We start from the raw sequence: 17162 nt of genomic DNA, 5'->3' as shown, positions 1-17162 counted from the left end.
TTCCTTCTTATCTAGCTGTTTCTATATGTTCCCTCATGTTTATAAAACGGACCCTAAAGTGCCTATGTAGGACCATGTTCTTCCTAACAAATGGACTTTTTTGATTTGGTTATTTTTTTCTTTTAAACCCCAACTCATTACTGAATGTCTGCTAGTCCTCCTCTTCCTAGTCTTATTATTTGTTTTTCCCATCATTCCAGTTTGCCCTCTCGGTGCTTCTCCCATGAAATGCTTTCAGGGACTGGAAGTAACAGCACCTAAGTGTCACACCATAGCACTGACTTTTTATCATTGCTGCTGAGGATGGAAACATCAAAAGCATGTAGTCTACCACTGAGCTCCTCCTCAGACCCACACTATGACTCACCACTGAGAAGTGTTGTCTCAGTTTCTGAGGCTAGGTTCACAGGAACCTTACAGAAAGAACCTCGCTTCTTATTTTTATATGTGCCTCAAGAATTGTAAGGATAATTCACTTATCCCAAATAATATGCAAGTATATTCTCTGTCACTAAACTTAGGGTTCATGGACTAGCAGAGTGGCTCAAGTGGTACAGCGCCTGCCTAGCAAGCGTGAGGCCTGAGTTCAAACCCCAGTACCACCAATAAATAAATAAAATAAAAATAAATAAATTTAGGGTTCTTCCCCCTCTCCCCAAAAGATGCTATACATGAAACATCTGTACCTTATACTTAATGTACAGAGCACATACTTTTTTCTGGACCAGAAATTTTCATAACTTCTCCCAATTTTCCCTTCTCCCATCAGTTACCTAGCTATCACTTTGCTCTGAAATCAGTACATTTCTCCTTATAACAAACTATCTATTGACTATTTTTCTGGGGGAGTGGGGTGGGACTGGGGTTTGAACTCAGGGCTTTGTGCTTGCAAAGCAGGTGCTCTACCACTTGAGCTATATCTCTGATCCACCCATTAACCTTTTAGCTCAGTTGTTGTTGGCCAGTTTTCTATTCTAGAAAATCTGAGGGGAATAAAAATTTTCTTTGTATTTATATTCATGACTCACTAATGACAAAAACAATAAAGAAGGCATATTGGAAAAAAGCTCCACTGTAGCTTCTGGTATAAGCAGGCTCCATTGGACTGAGATGGCCACTTCAATAGCCACATTTAAAAAGGGCTAATTATAGGTAATAAAGATGGAAAGAAGAAAGCAGATAGCTGGGGACATGGCTCAAGTGGTAAAGCACCTGTCTTATAAGAGCAAAGCCCTGAGTTCAAACTCCTAGTACTGGGGAAAAAACCCAAAGCATAAGTAAGATACAGGTCCTACTTTACTATGCAGTACTTTCCTTCCGATTAATGTCTTCATGTGACAGAGAAAAAACAAGAGCCCCCATCTCAAACTTCAGCTCTCTCAGAAGGCCCCTACCCAACCTAAGGCATCCATAGCAGGCAGAACTCTGAGTTCATGGTAGTATCACTGAGTTCTCTAATAGTGAATTAGTAGAATTTAAACATTTTTTAAAGGCTTTTAAAAATTATTTATTTATTTAGGTGGGACCTGGGGGAGGGGTGGTTTGAACTCAAGGCTTCATGATTGCAAAGCAGGCACTCTGCTGCTTAAGCCACATCTCCAGCCCATTTTGCTCTGGTTATTTTTGAAGATGGGGTCTTGCTAAGTGTTTGCCTGGGCTGGACTCGAACCTTGATCCTCCTGATCTCAGCCTCCCAAGTAACTAGGATTACAGGCGTGAGCCACTGGCACCTGGTTAAGTTATTTTCTTAGTTGTTTAAAATAACAAAATATTTGTTCTAACTCTGAAGTGCTCTGTGCTCAGCTACTAGTAGCCTGGGCCAAAGGGAGATGATCTTTCAGAATGGCCAGAATGCAGAGGGTGCTATTCCCACAGTGGGGCACAGTAGAACTACAAGAAGCCTGTGGGTCTGAGGGCAGCAGTAGGACTCAGAACCTTAGAGGAGAGCTGAGTAGGCCAAAGTGAACCCCCTGCCTCTACGTCTAGAGTGCTGGAACTACAGACATGCATGTACCACCATGACTAGCTAAATTCAGGATTTGTTAACTTAAGTGGCTGGAAGCTGCAAAGGGAACCCTGAATTGTAAAGATTTTTAGGAGTACTAGATCTACTCTAACACCAGTTTTGTGCTCTAATACTGTGGAGACACACACACTCTCCCCTCCGGTAGAAGCAGTTAAAAATAATGAAGGAAAAGCCAGTACAGTGGCTTTGTAGTGCTAGCTAATTAAATTGGGAGGCTGAGGCAGAAAGATTGAGTTCAGGACCAGCCCAGGCTTCAGAGTGAGACCCTTTCTAAAAACAACAAAAACAGGATGAAGGGAGTCCCTACAGTAACTGCATACTTAGGACTCCTGACTCAACAATAGGAATGTGGAGAATGGAAGAGTTCCAAGCAGAGTTACTGCTCACAGTTTTGTTTTGTTTTTTTGAGACAGGGTCTTTCTAAGTAGCCCAGGCTGGCCTTGAACTTGCAGTCCTTCTGCCTCAGCCTCCCAGGTTCTGGGATTATAAGTATGCACCACAATGTGTGCCTATTGCTTGTATCTTATGTAAATGCAATGATTACAAACACAATACAGGGTTTTCCAGACACAACAGATTCAATCTTAACATAATAAAGAAGAGGAAGAGAAAGCGAGAGTAAGCTGACTTCTAAACATGAAAAATGAAAGTATTTTCAGCAATAGTGAGAGAGGGAATTATTTCAAGATTTTCCTGTATTGTCTAAGCTTTAAAAAAGAAAACAGCAAAGCTAAAAAGCAAATTACTTCATAGACTCCACTGATGTTTTAATAGATTGGGTTACTTCATTAATTTGAGGGGAATTACAGTTCTCCTTCTAAACATAAACAAAAGAATACATATTACCTCTTGATATAGAAAGCGATTTTAGGTCAATTAAAATATTTAAGAGAATATCACTATGGTCATTCAGAATGTAAATATCCCCAATTTGCATTATGCAGGGGACTGGAAAATATTGTTCAGCTGTTAGTTAAATTTCATTACATTAAACAAACATTTTAAAATTTACTGTTAAAAGTATTTTCCTAGACCTCAGGGTAAGAGATAAAACAGAAAGGTGGTATCAGTCTCTTTGCAGGAAATAAATAGGGGAAAAAAGTACTTAAAATCAAATAAAGGGCTGGAGGTGTGGCTCAAAGCAGCAGAGCGCTCACCCAGAAAGTGCAAGGTCCTGAGTTCAAACCCCAGTACCACCTAAACAAACAAAAAATGATTATTAGTCAGCCTGGGTTTAAATCTACCACCTCAAAAAATAGGAAGGGGGACTGGTAGAGTGGCTCAAGTGGTAAAGTGCCTGCCAAGCAAACATGAGGTCCTGACTTCAAATCCCAGTACCACCAAAAAAGCAACAGGCAAACAATCAAATGAAGAACACACAAGGCTGTTCCACCCCTTTCCACACACCCATCTTTGGTCCCTACACCAGTGTTTTAGAGCTTTACTCTGCAGGTGGCAATCTGAAAAGGCACTGTGCTTTTAGCCCATGAGCAGCTGGACTTCCTCCTTCAAAGTGAATGCCATCACCTGAGGGAGGGCAAACCAATCTTCCTGAAAAAAGCTTTGTGTCTCACACAAAGGCTGGCATCGAACTCTCCATCCTCCTGTCTCAGCCTATGGATTGTACCACTGATGCCCAACTTAAAATCTCTTTTCTAACATGAAAGGATAAAACACAAAAGCTGACTAATGAGCTTTGGCCCTTCTGCAACATAGCAAGAAACAGACTAAAGAATGGCCAGAACTGTCCTACAGGGACCCTCCAGGTAACCAGCAGTCCAGCAAATAGGACAACTGAGAGCTGCCTTCACACAACCCTCTTCCCTAACAAGTTCTTGTAGGTCTCTGGCTGGAGGCCTCAATTCCAGCCCAGCCCCTCTGCACCTACCTCATCATCACTGTCGGATGTCTCTGAATCTGATGAGGCTGCAGGCTGACTCACAGGTGGCTCCTTCTCCTCAGAGTCACTGCGCTTCCGCTTTGCCAGGGACAAGAGCTCCTAATAGGGCAGAAAGTCACATAAGTTATGTTCAACAGGGAAATAATAATAAAATGCCTCCCATCTCTTCTACATCTTGTGCTTCCAACTGAAGGACATAACCATGAAGACTTTAACTACACAGTCTGGCCATATTCACAGGAGCTAAAAATATGCTTTCAAAATCTGCACTCCTTCTTCATGGAAAATACACGACTGACACAGAAAACACCTGGAAGTTCCCTGATTCCTCTCTAAACTTCAGAAATACTAGTCATCAGTACTGACTGATAAGAACTATGTTTACAAAGGTAATTTGCTCACTGCTTTCACTGGTGATCCAAAGGGATACTAAATAATTAAGTATCGTATTCCATAGTAAAATTTGTGAGACTGTTTGAGTAAGCTTACGAACTCTAAGTTTCTGAGGTCATTTTATATTTTGAATGTCTAAGCCAGAAAAAAAAAGTATATTTCTGTTGTTTAATTGGTCAGTGTGCTAGGCACTACAGAAAAATCCTAATTTGACAACCCCAATACTTTGGCAGCACCTCTGCCTTATCCTGGTGACTTAGTGAGATTAGAGGGGGTGGGAAGGACCAGTGAGTAAGTCACAACTACACCCAGGACTTGCTGTCACATGGCTCCTCTCACTCTTTATTGCTCCCCTACTCAGGACAGTTACTCAAAAACACAATCAAGGGTCCCTGGCTCTGCTCTCCGCTAACACTCAACTCAGCTGACAGTTATGCTGCTCTCCCCTAGAGGCAGGCACTTCTCAGCACCTGACATTAGCTCTTTGCAATGAGCCAAAGATTAAACATAAAGAAGCCAAGGAGCAGGAGCCAGGTTAAGTAATTCACCCAGGCTGTATGGCCTACCAAGTAACATACCTGGTACATGAGAGCCAGGGTTTAAACTCAGGCAGACAGAAGGATCCTGGCTCCTAATTCAGCCACGATTTAAAAAACTAATGTAAAATCTTTTCCCCTTTGCCAAAAAAGACAAAGCAAAACCAATAAATACAAGTGGTAGTACTTCTTGAGGATGGCGGTACAGCACAACTACAGGTCAAGTGCCAAGGCAGATTTTTTTAAAGTCTGTTTTCTTCTTCCAGTCTCTTTCTATTTTAGGAGGACCCGCCTTCCTTGGCCAGACTGAGAAAATGACCTTCTCAGATAAAACAGCTGACACTCTTCCCTCTTTATAAGCAGTCATGAAATGCTACTCTTCTCATTTTACGGGACAAATAGAATACTAGCTTCCTGAAAAGGTGGAAAACCACAGGAACACTCCTCTTTCATATCAAAACAGTAACTCCTATACATCAAATGCACATTAGAGCAATATCTGTGTGCTTATGTTTTTAAAAAACTGACATACAGCATGGTTCTATGGTTCTATGAGTTTGACAAATATATAGTTTAATACTACCAAAATCAAAATATAAGGACAGTACCATCACCCCCCACACATACCTAATTCCCTTGTCCTGCTTATGCCCTTCTCACCCTCCCCCGGCAACCACAGACTTGTTTGTGGTCCCATAAATTTGCCTGTTATAGACTGCCACAGAGATAGACTCATCCTACAGCTTTTTGAGTTTGGCTTTTTTCATTTAGCCTTTGAGGTTCATCATGTCACAACATCAATCAGTAGCTTGTCCTTTTTATTGCTAAACAGCATTCCACAGTGCTTATCCTCTTAGCAGTTAAAAACATTTGGGTTGTTTCCATTTGGGGCCAATTTTATGTTGGTATACAGGCTTTTGTATAACGTAAGTCACTATTTCACTTGGCTAAATACCTAGGAGTGGGAATACTGGGTTGTATGATAATTTTTTTTTTTTTTTTTTGGTGGCACTGGGGTTTGAACTCGGGGTCTCATGCTTTCTAGGAAGGTGTTCTATCAATTGAGTCACTCTGTGACCCTTTTTGGGTCTTGGGTATTTTCGTGGTAGGGTCTCAGGAACTATATTCTGGGGCTGGCTTGGAACTGTGATCTTCCTGATCTCTACCTCCCAAGTAGCTAGGATTACAGGCATGAGCCACTGGCACCTGGTCTGGCTGTATGATAGATAATCTGTTGGTGGCCTTTACTATTACTTTTTCCCCCATATTACCTTAATGCAAACTTATAAACTTTAAATTTTTGGTGAGTGATCTCCCTGACCCCTTGAAGTTCATATATGCACTATAACTCCTGTTTTAATGTGAACTCATTCTAACAGTAATTTGGATAGATACTCTTGCTATGGTTTGAATAAGTCTTGTGCATCTGAACTCATGCAGTAGTTTAATATCCAAAATCTTATTTAAAGCTGGGTGTGATAGTGAACGCCTTGAATCCCAACTACAAGGGAGGCTTAGATAGGAGGATCTATCACAGTACAAGGCTGAAAGATAACTAAAGCAAAAAGGGCTAGAAACATGGCTCAAGTGGTAGAGTGCATGCCTAGCAAGCACCAGGCCCTGGTTCAAACCCCAGTATCACAAGAAAGGCGGAGGAGGGGAGACTCCAAGCCACATTAAAAATTTAACAGAAAATGAACAGCTGCATCTGAAAAGCACAGTCTCTTTTTGTAGTGCATTAAACTCTGTTATCAACAACAGTATGGAGACAGCAAAGACCTTCCTAACAGTGTGAATAAGACCCTTCTTACTTCTTGAGGACTGTAAAGGAAGTCCTGGCAAGGTTACTCATCATAGTTTAGTCTTATATCCTACTGAGGGCTCCTAAGTACAGGGGGAGAGACCCATAGGCAACTAAAAGGCCTTCACAATCTCACACACATGCATAGATTTTGTAGGGTGATCTAACCAACACCCGTACTCAAAAAAGCCAAGCTCAGCCGGGAGCCGGTGTCTCATGTCTATAATCCTACCTACTTGGGAGGCTGAAATTGGGAGGATTAAGTTTGAAGGCCAACCCGGGCAAATAGTTCCAAAGACCCCCATCTCCAAAATAACCAGAACAAAATGGACTGGAAGTATGGCTCCCCAGTCCTACCAAAAAAAAAAAAGAAAAGCCAAGCAGAGACCACATTTCCTGTGTCTGTGGATCTCTCTCTTATATTATATCCCATCCAATAAAAACTTTCCCTAGGTATCCTGACATTCCTCAGGGGCATGGAGTGTGGAGTGACTGCATATGTCAAATTTAAGCCACACTGAGTATCTGCTTAAAGTAATGCCAGTGCCCAGCCCACTGCAGGTACAGTTATATAGATGCCATGTCTGGCTTCTACAGCAGCTTCATTAACATGGCTTAAAAGCCACACTTAAACTAGACAGCCAGATTGGAGGTGCTGCTCAAGTGATAGAGCACCGGCTGTGCAAGCAGGAAGCCCTGAGTTCAACTCCAGTCCCACCAAAGAAAAAAGCAAAACCAAACCCCCCCCCCAAAACTAGACAGTCAAAACTATAAAATAACACAAGAAAAGAGGAATAAAAGCCTTTATGAATAAAACTCAAGAAGTTTTGTAGCTAATTAGTATGCTAAACTCTTTTTCACTTACTTACTGTACAAATACAACCAATAGCTAGCAGCTAGCATGGCCACACATCCTGCATTGCCAGGATTGTCCTGGTTTAGGAAGTGAAAGCCCTGCATTTGGGAAAACTCAGTCAGGCATACAGAGATGGCTGATCACCTAACTACCAGTACCCATTATGTATCAAGCACTGCCAGGGCAGAGAGAAGGGCAGAGAGTAGTGCAGAAAAGACACAGGCCTCCTGACCTCTTGGAATGAGTGACAGGTAATGAGAAGTGCTAAGGAAGCAAATCAAGTGAATAGGGGGCCTGAGTCAGGGAGTAGGGGAGACTTCTCTGAAGCCATGGCACTTAAGGCTAAGATAAGAAGCTTTGACAGGAAAGGGGGTGTGGTGTTCTGGGCAGAGACCTACAGATGGGACAGCAAAGGCCCCGAATCTGGAAACAGTGAAAGAAGTGCAAGAGACAGGGTGATGCAGCTCAGCAAGCAAGGTGGATGAGGGTCAGGGTGAGAAGAAACCACATGGTTCTGAAGTTCACCAAGCAGGGTTGGAAGGATGGTTTTGTTTGAGAGTGGTGGGAAGCCAGCACTTGGGCTGGCAGATGAACAGACTAGAGGGGCCAGGATGGAAGTGCAAGAGTCGTCAGCAGGAATGCTCAGCAGCCTCAGCAGAGTGGATGATGGCCTGGACAAGCTAAGTAGTCACAGGGACTGAGAAATGGGAAGACTTGAGAGGTGCTGAGGAAAGAATAATTCACACTTCTACTACAGATATATCCATTTGTATTATTTCTTTCACATAGAAGTGGTTGGTAAAGGAACATGATTCAAAAAGTGGACACTGTTTTTTTGTTTGTTTGTTTGTTTGTTTTTTGCGGAACTGGAGCTTGAACTCAGGGGCTCACACTTGTTAGGCAGGCACTCTAACGCTTCAGCCAATCTCCCAGCCCTTTTGCTTTAGTTAATTTCTGAAAGGTTCTCGAGTTTTTTTGCCTGGGCCGGCCTAGACCACAATCCCCCTACTTACACTTCTTTCATGGCTGGGATCACAGAAATGCATCAACACACCAGATTGTTGTGTTGATGGAGTTGGAGTCTTGATAATTTTTTGACAGGGTTGGCCTTGAACTGAGATTCTCCCTATCTCAGCCTCCAGAGTAGGTAGGATTACAAGCATGAGCCACTGCGCCCCGGACACACTGGTTAATTTTTAAGAATAAGGACCAGGCATGGTGGCACACACCTGTAATTCCATCACTTGGGAAGCTGAGCCAAGTTCCAAGCCAGCCTAGGCTACATAGTGAACCTTGTCTCCCAAAACCAGAAAAAGTAAGAGTAAGAAAAGGAAAAGTTGGGTATGGTGGAGCATCTCTGAAATCCTAGCACTTGGAGACTAAGGTAAGAGGATCAAGAGTTTGAGGGCAGCCTGGGCTACTTGGAGAGACACTGTTTCAAACAAAACAAGCAGAAAAAGAGTAAGGAAGGGAGTCATTAAGTGTATGCATGTTTGTGGCAGGAGAGATATTCTGTAGTGTTAGAACTCGTTCAACAGCATGTACTATTTTTAATAACAATAATAATAAAAGAAAACAAAATACATATAAAACCACTTCTGAAGTTATAATTCAAAAGTGGCAGTATTTAAATTTCACATGATTAGCACTAAATGTGGAACTTTCCCTTGAAATTTCCACTAAAGTAATAATAGACAAAAGTACTAAGATAAGGGCTAGAGGCATGGTTCAAGTGGTAGAGTACCTCCCTAGCAAGAGCAAAGCCCTGGGTTCAAGCCGCTGTACTGCCAAAGAAATCAAAAACCCCCCACAATGTTATAAAACTGACAAAAGCAAATCACTTCTAACTCACTCAAAATTAAAGCTATGTAAAAGAGATTCTACTACTGCTACTCGTTTTTACTTAGTTCCCTTCCCCTAACACACTTTCTAACGCACGTTTCTACTCCTTAAAGAAGGGCTATCAAGAGCTGGCGGAGTGGCTCAAGTGGTACATTGCCTGCCTAGCAAATGTGAGGCCCTGAGTTCAAAACTCAGTGCTCAAAAAAAAAAACAAGGGATATCAACATTACCACAAGAACCCCAAAGTGACAGCATCCATTCTTTCTGTAAATGATTCTACAGTAACTAGACTAGACACTTTCCACTGTGAATATGCCAAGCAGCATTTGCTAATTCAAAGGAAGATATATTAAGTGTCTGTTGTGTATCAGGCAGGCATTATTCCCAACTCCCTATATGATGTATCCACTTGGACATCTCACAGATACTCTAACGTCCACATATCCAAGACTGGCTCATGATGGTCACCTCTAAATCTGATCTTCCTCTAGGTTCCCCATCTTATGCCACAGTGTGGTATCCATCCTTTACACCTCTTTTTGTTCTTTTGCAGTGCTAGGGATCAAACCCAGGACCTTGTGCATGCTAGGTCAGAGCTCTACCACTAAGCTACATCAATGGCCCTTGGTTTTTTGAGACAGGCTTTCACTGTGCAGCCCAGACTGATCTTGAACTCATGATCCTCCTACCTATCTCCTAAGTGCTGGGATTATAGGTATGTACCACCCACCACACTGGTATCACCTCCTCTTCTTAATCTCAACATCCAATCAATCATCAACATCTCTCAGTTCCATATCCTGAATACAACACCCATTCGATTCCACTGTGTCACCTCTGTAACTACTACACCAGTCCAAGCAGCCCTTCAATCAACAAGTATTGACAAGATGCCTGCTGCATGCGGGCATTGCTCTAGATGCCCCCTGCCACCAATGCCCATTTGGACTCCTTGATCTGCCAACTAACTACTGTGCACACCCATATTGCTCTCCACACAGCAGCCTGGACAAGTGTGCTTGCATTTGGTTGTTTATTTAAATATTGGGAATAAATCCAGAGCCTCACACATGCTAAGTAATTGCTCTACCACTAGCTATACCACCAACCCTTTTTATTTTTTTATATTTAATTAATTAATTCATTCATTCATTGTGGAACTGGGGTTTGCCTCACGCATGCTAGGCAGGTGCTCTACCACTCCAGCCAGCTTTTTTGTGTTGGTGTTTTCGAGATAGGATCCTTCAGCCTCCTAATCTTTTTCTTAACACCTGCTCCAGGTCTCAGTACAAATGTCTCCTAGTGTAAGGCTTCCAGACATACTCTCACAACCTTTCCCTTGCTTCAAGACCTGTAACTAGTTTTAAGGAAATGGCTCTGGGCATCTCCCCCATCCCCTGCCACCTAGCGCCTAGCACTGTCTAGCACATTTGTTGAAAGCCGTACAATCTCTACTCTTGAGGGAATATGCACATCAACAGAATCTATGTCTAAAGATGGGTTTGTATCTTTCCTAAAAGCCTTGCTGTTAAGGTTTTTTCTTCTTCTTTCTCTTTCTCTTTTTTTTTTTTTTCAGTACCTGGGATTGAACTCCAGGCCTTGTGCTTGCTAAGCAGAGGCTCTACCACTTGAGTCCTCTATCCTTACTTTATTTTTGAGGCAAGGTCTCCCAGCTTCCTTTGCCTAGGCTGGTTCAAACTCAGGACCCTGATGCCTAGGCCTCCAGGAGTAGCTGGGATTAAAAACTAAGTGAAAATTAGCAAATAAAGTACATCAAGCTAGATGCAACGTTATGATACAAATTTAAAAGTTTACAAGTTAACAATGACACTTCTCACAAATTCATTGTAGCCTTCAAAATCTGCCTTTGGCTGGAGGTGAGGCCCAAGAGGCACAGCATCTGTCTAGCAAGCAAAAGGAAGGAAGGAAGGAAGGAAGGAAGGGAGAGAGGGAGGGAGGGAAAAAGAGAGAGAGAGGGAAAGGAAGAAGAGGAAGAGAATGAGAGAGAGAGAGAAAGAGAGAAATATGCATATATTTTTTGCTTGCCTCAAATTCTGTTATTTTTTTCCTAATAAGCACCCATGAAAGCTTAAAAAGTTGAGGGCTGGGGGCAGGGCTCAAGTGGTAGAGCACTTGTGTTGCATGCATGATGGGGGAGCAAGGGGTTGAGGCTGGCTCCTGGCCAACAAAAAAAAAAAGTGAGGCCCTATCTGAAAAATAACTAAAGCAAAAAAGGATGGGGGACATGGCTCAAGTGTTAGAGTGCCTGCCTAGCAAGCTCCAGGTCCTGAGTTACAAACCCAGTACTACTGGCCCAATCCTCTAAATTCTCAAATTAAGGTTAGAGTTTTTAAAACTTTAAAAGTTAAAACAAATTTTAAATGATGCTATATTAGTTATTATAAATCTCTTCCCAAGAAGGAAGAAAAAAGAGAGGGAAGAAAAGAGGGAGAAAGACAGGAGTAGGCCTTATAAAAAGCATCCCTAGAGGCTAGGAGCATAACTCAGTGTGCTTAGAATGCATGACCCTCAAATTCAATCTGGGCAGCAACAAAAAAATAAGTAAAAACCATCTTATGGTCAGCTTATGCTGGGCATTGGTGGCTCATGCCTGTAGTCTTAGCTACTTGGGAGGCTGAGATCAGGAATCATGGTTCAAGGCTAGCCCATAGGTGAAACTGCTCAGTAGACCCCGTCTCCAAAATAACCAGAGCAAAATGGACTGGTGATGTGACTCAAGTGATAGAATGCCTGCTTGACAAGTGTGAAGCCCTGAGTTCAAACCCCAGTCCCATAAAACAAACAAACAAACAAACAAACAAAAAAAACCCAGCAGCTTTGTCACTTAAACACCCCTGTCAGGTTCCTTTGGTTATATATATGACATCTGATGGCAAAGACAAACTGCTTATAGTGTCTTACCCTATACATACAGCCAGTGGTCTCAGTCATTAACATAAGTCATAATGACCTGGCCTGCACTGTTACAAATGCAGAGTCTAGGACTATTCTCTAAGGCTCTAGTTCAGTAGATCTGGAGTAGGAGCTGCACCCCCACCCCTCAAACCTACAATTTAAATATGCAATCCAGTGAATTCTGACATGGGGTCCCCTCCCAACCACTAGGAAAACCAGCCTAGAAGGCTCAACCATCTCACCTTCAGTAAGACTAAGCTGATGGTGATACAGCACTTCTGACACACTGGCCTAGATTCCCATTCGGAAAACTCAGTTTTCCTTAGTAAGGTCTGCTTACTAACTATGCACCATTCTCACACTAGACATCTGGAGAATTGTCATGGTATTTTCTTTCCACAAGGACACTACACTAGAGAGAAAGTCTAATGGTAAGCTCCAACAGACTCAGAAACAGGTGGAGCAGCCAGGCAACTTGGTCAGGCAAGGCCCAGATGCACTGATTATGTTTTAAGGATTCCCGAAGACCCTAAAATCAGGTGATTGTGAACTTCTGCTAAAGGCCTCTGGTGAAAACATTCAGAGGGCAGAGATGTTTCTCTCTTTTACTCTGAGAACCTGACACGGTGCTGAACAGATAAACATAGAAGGCATTGGTGCCCCTATTAGGATGTACAAGGAAAATGACTTCTGATCTGGTTCCCATCTGATAACAAGAGTGTCAATGAATAGTTGAAGTTGGAATTGTTAAAAAGTACTGGGTATTAGTCACAAATTTAATTAATTTCTTTTTACAAATACCTATTTAGAATTGGATTTAAAACTGCAATCCCCTCCAGTTCCCACTTTGGAAAAGCTCTTTGTGGATCAGTTAAAATAACCCTATCACAACAGAAGCACTCCACTCATTCGTTCATTGGAATTCTATGGAAAATCATTAAGGACAGAATAATAGGCCACTTAGTTCATTCCTCTTTGGAACAGATGTCTTGAAAAAGCTTTACCAAGACTCCCAAATACTCTTTTTAATTGATTTACCAATTTTCTCTAAACTATTTAGTGTACTTTACAAACATGAATTCTAGCAACATGAAAAACAGCCATTAAAAACACCATTCTCATTTTGCAATATGAAAAATCAAAATACTAGCAGATGATGTTGGTATAGTAGAAATAGTATAGGCTTTATACTTGGGCAGATTTGGGTTAAATTCTGATTCTTCCACCTAGTAGATGTATGAATTATTTAACTTCTTCAATCTTCATTTTCCTCTATGTAAAGTAAAAATGAGTCCAACTTTATCATGATTTGAAAACTAAATGTGCAAGGCTATGGTTTGATCCGCAGTAATGCAAAAAGAAAACAGAAGGAGAGGGAGAAGAAAGAGAAAAAAGAAAGAGAAAACAAGGTGTTTAGTTCACATTGGATATTATGTAAATAGTAGCCAATGTTATTATCTGACACAATTATACTTGGAGATCAGAAAATAGTTTAAAAAATGGATTCTAATCCTAACTACCAGTTTAAGATTATCAACAAAATTTACAGACACTAATGGCTCACTAGCTACTTGGGAGGCTGAGATGGGGAGGACAGTGTTTCAAGGCCAGCTTAGGCACCAGCCCAGGGAAATAGTTTGTAAGACTCCATCTTCAAAATAACAAGAATCAAATGACAGACTGGAGATGTGGCTCAAGTGGTAGAGCTCCTGCTTTGCAAGTGCAAAGCCCTGACTTCAAAACTCAGTCCCACCAAAAAAAAAAAAAAAACCTTACAGATAAGAATATACTTTTTGTAGATTGTAAAACTCTTTCAATGAGAACACTTTCCGGCTTACTCTTTCAATTCCTATCCCAAAACAAAACAAGGTATCTATCCCTTGATAGCCCTCCACAGAACTCACTTCCTTACCTCCCCATCACCATTTTTAAAACAGTCCTCTTTAAAACTTTTCCAGTTCTTCCACTGGCAGCCTGGCTCAAATGATTATAGCGCCTGCCTTGTAAACTCTAGGCCCTGAGTTCAATCCCCAGTACCATAAAAAAAAAAAAAAAGAAAAAACCCAAAACAAACAAATACACCCACCTTTCCAGTCCTCTGTCTTAAAAGTCCTTCCTTTTCATACCCTGATGAGTTAAGTCCTGATACCTCTGGTCTAGTACAAAGGACCCCAAGAAACTATACAAAAACTTTAGAGTTTGCAAATGCTTGCACCAACATTAAGTCTACAAACACTTGATCCTTACAACTGCCCAATTAAGATACACAAGGCTGATGTTATTCCTCAGTTTTACAGTTAAGATCAAAGATACACAGCTAGAATGCAGAATGAGCCCAGCTTAGGACTCAGATTTTAAATTCCAAGTTCAGTGGTTTCTCTACCCAACTTATATTTTGCATATTCTTTATTTATATCATTTATTCATGCAACATGGAGGAAACCATCTTTGTATCTCCTGGTATCAGTAGAGCATTGCTTCAAAGAACAGTTTCCTACCTTCAGTATTTTCTGAAGTACACAAACAGTGCAAGCTACCCCAAGACACTAAGGCCAAAAGTTACTTTTAATGCTTCCTGTACAATCTTCAAGTAAAAAGAATTCTGGGATGCTGCGTGAAAAGGGCTAAGAGTTCTTCCATGCCACCCCACAGTTCTCTGCTTCCAGTATCTGCCCTCTTTCCTCGTCCTAAGAGTATCTTCTTTGGTCTGACATCCCAATGGGAACCCCTCTCAACCACAAACGACCCCAGACGCCAGAGAATCTCGTGTCCACAGCTAAGTCTTCCTCGCCAAACACGACAGCAGCTCCTCGGAACATTTACCAGTGTCCCTTCTCTCTGCCCTCACCTCTTGTCAGCAAAACTTCATCTTCCAGTGTCCGCACCTACTAGGCTCTCTCCCCTCCTACCTCACCACGCTCACCCTTGCACCTCCTCCAAAACCTCCCAGCCACCAGGGTTGGCGGGTGATACTTCCTACCTCTCTGGGCCGGGACCGCCTGGCCTGCAATCCATCGTCCCGATCCGGCCCCAGGAGATCGCGGCCCCTTTCCGTACCCCTGAGCCCGAGGCCCATCAGCCCGGTCCCTGCCCCGCCTCCCGGACCAAGGCGCCAAGTCCTCGGGGCTCGGTCTCCAGGCCTCGGCTGGACTCCGAGGGCCTTGGACGTAGCGAGGAAGATAGGAAGGGGGCTGCGGCAGTGGTCAAGGCACGGGGCGAGTTAGGCGCTCGGGCCAGGAGGTTCCGGGCCCGGCCAGCTCCCGGCTCCTGGCTCCCATGGCCAGGACTCAGCCCTCCCGCTCTGCCGGCCCGCGCCTCCGCGGCCTGCCCTCACCTGATCCAGGTTCTCATCACTGCCGCTGTCCTCTGTATCCGAGTCGATCACGACACGGCCTTTCCGCTTCTTTACCATGGTGGTCCCGCGGCTCCCACGCCGGACGCCGCCCGGACTCCCCTCTTGCCCGCCTGCCAGTGGGACCGCCACTGCCGCCGCTACCGCCGCCGCTCGACCCACACAAAGGCGACCGCGCATGCGCGCTCCGCTCCGCCCCTAGCCCCGCCCCCCGCTCGGCGCATGCCGTTCGCCGGCGCCCGACGCCCCGCCCCGCCCCACCTCCGACGCAGCGTGGGAGGCGGGGCCACGTGCTAAGTGGGTTTCGGGCTGAAAACCGCGGCAGTTTTCTTGCTCCGACCGGGAAGCCTCCGGTTTATCTCTGTTCTTCCAAAGTTCAGTGGCCTTCTTATCTGTCCGGGACTGGAACCGCAAGAAGCTAGGTTCGCTCTGAGGAAACTCACTCATCTCACCTGTCCGAGACTGCGTGTAGAGGGCGACTTCAGGGGTCATCCTCATGGTAGCCACGAGTCGCCTGAATCTTGCCTAGGGCACCAGTTGAGGGATGGAGCCTGTCTGTCTGGGCTCTGCAAGTGACAACTGAGCTAGGATCCGAAGAATGCATCTGAGTTGCCCAAAAGAAGAGTGGAGGAAAGGGTATTCCAAGCAGAGAACAGTGTGGACGAAGACCTAGCGATAAAAAAGAGAGTGGGATTCAGGGAACTGAAAGTTTAGACGGAGCAGCAGGTGTGGGGATGAGGCCAGACAAGTGCAACGGCCGCATCTTTCAGATCCTAATAAATTATATTAAGGAGTTTCATCTTTAGAATTAAGATATTTTAAGCTGAAGAACGACGTGATTAGATTTGTATTTTAAAGGAATTACTCTGGTCGAAGTGTGGCAAATGAGTTGGAATGGAGTGAGATTAAAGACTGGGAGATCACTTGGTTTCTTTGGTGCCCTCAATTAAAGAACAGGCAGTGAGAATGGAGAGAAGTAGATGGATTCAGGATTATTTGGAGATTAGTTGGCGGGTGGAAGGAGAGGTCCCAGATACGGATGATGTTCAGATTCCGGTTTTGGAAGGTGATGGCAAGTGAGCTCTTCATCAAGAAAAGGAAATTCAAGGGGAGAGAAGGTTTAGGGGAATAGTGTGTGTGGGAAATAAGTTGTTTTACACCTGTTGAGTTTGAGGTCAGTAGATTAAAAGATCAGGTCCAGAAGTGATTTTTTTTTGGTTAGGATTTAGAATATAGGGTAGGGAGCATAAACAGGAATAATTTGAGACTGTTCTGAAAACTTTTGGAGCCTATTAATTCATTACTTTTGGTAGTGAACTTGATATAAGAACCGTGTCTTCCCTGGACAGGCCGATAAGTTTTTGCTCTCCAGTTTCCTTTTGCCACATTATTGTAAGTTTTATTTTTGTTGCCAAGTTACAGTACACTTTAGAAATGTACATGCCTTAAGAAAGAAATAAAATAATCCCAGCATTGTGAAGGCTGAAACAGTAGGAGCATGAGTTCAAGGCCAGCCTGTATAAATGTTGTCATACATAGA

The 17162-nt window shown here is 43.2% G+C and overlaps 1 protein-coding gene across 2 annotated transcripts in view; it reads right to left on the bottom strand.

Annotated features, from left to right (window-relative positions):
* The window catches only part of Rtf1 (RTF1 homolog, Paf1/RNA polymerase II complex component), a 45601-nt gene extending 29792 nt beyond the window's left edge, over nucleotides 1-15809 (bottom strand). Inside the window, exons 1-2 of one of the 2 annotated variants that reach the window (XM_074065700.1) lie at nucleotides 15605-15809; nucleotides 3915-4025 (exon numbers count right to left, since the gene is read on the bottom strand). In XM_074065700.1, coding sequence (XP_073921801.1) covers nucleotides 3915-4025; nucleotides 15605-15802 — 309 coding nt within the window. In that variant the 5' untranslated portion in view covers nucleotides 15803-15809. Of the gene's footprint in view, nucleotides 1-3914; nucleotides 4026-4897; nucleotides 5103-15604 lie in introns of those variants that run through there. The other variant, XM_074065701.1, reaches the window with a different exon arrangement.
* Nucleotides 15810-17162: the final 1353 nt, after the last annotated feature.

Source organism: Castor canadensis, chromosome 2 (genome assembly GCF_047511655.1).
Source record: "Castor canadensis chromosome 2, mCasCan1.hap1v2, whole genome shotgun sequence".
NCBI lineage: Eukaryota > Metazoa > Chordata > Mammalia > Rodentia > Castoridae > Castor > Castor canadensis.
This window is presented reverse-complemented; position numbering and strand designations above follow the sequence as displayed.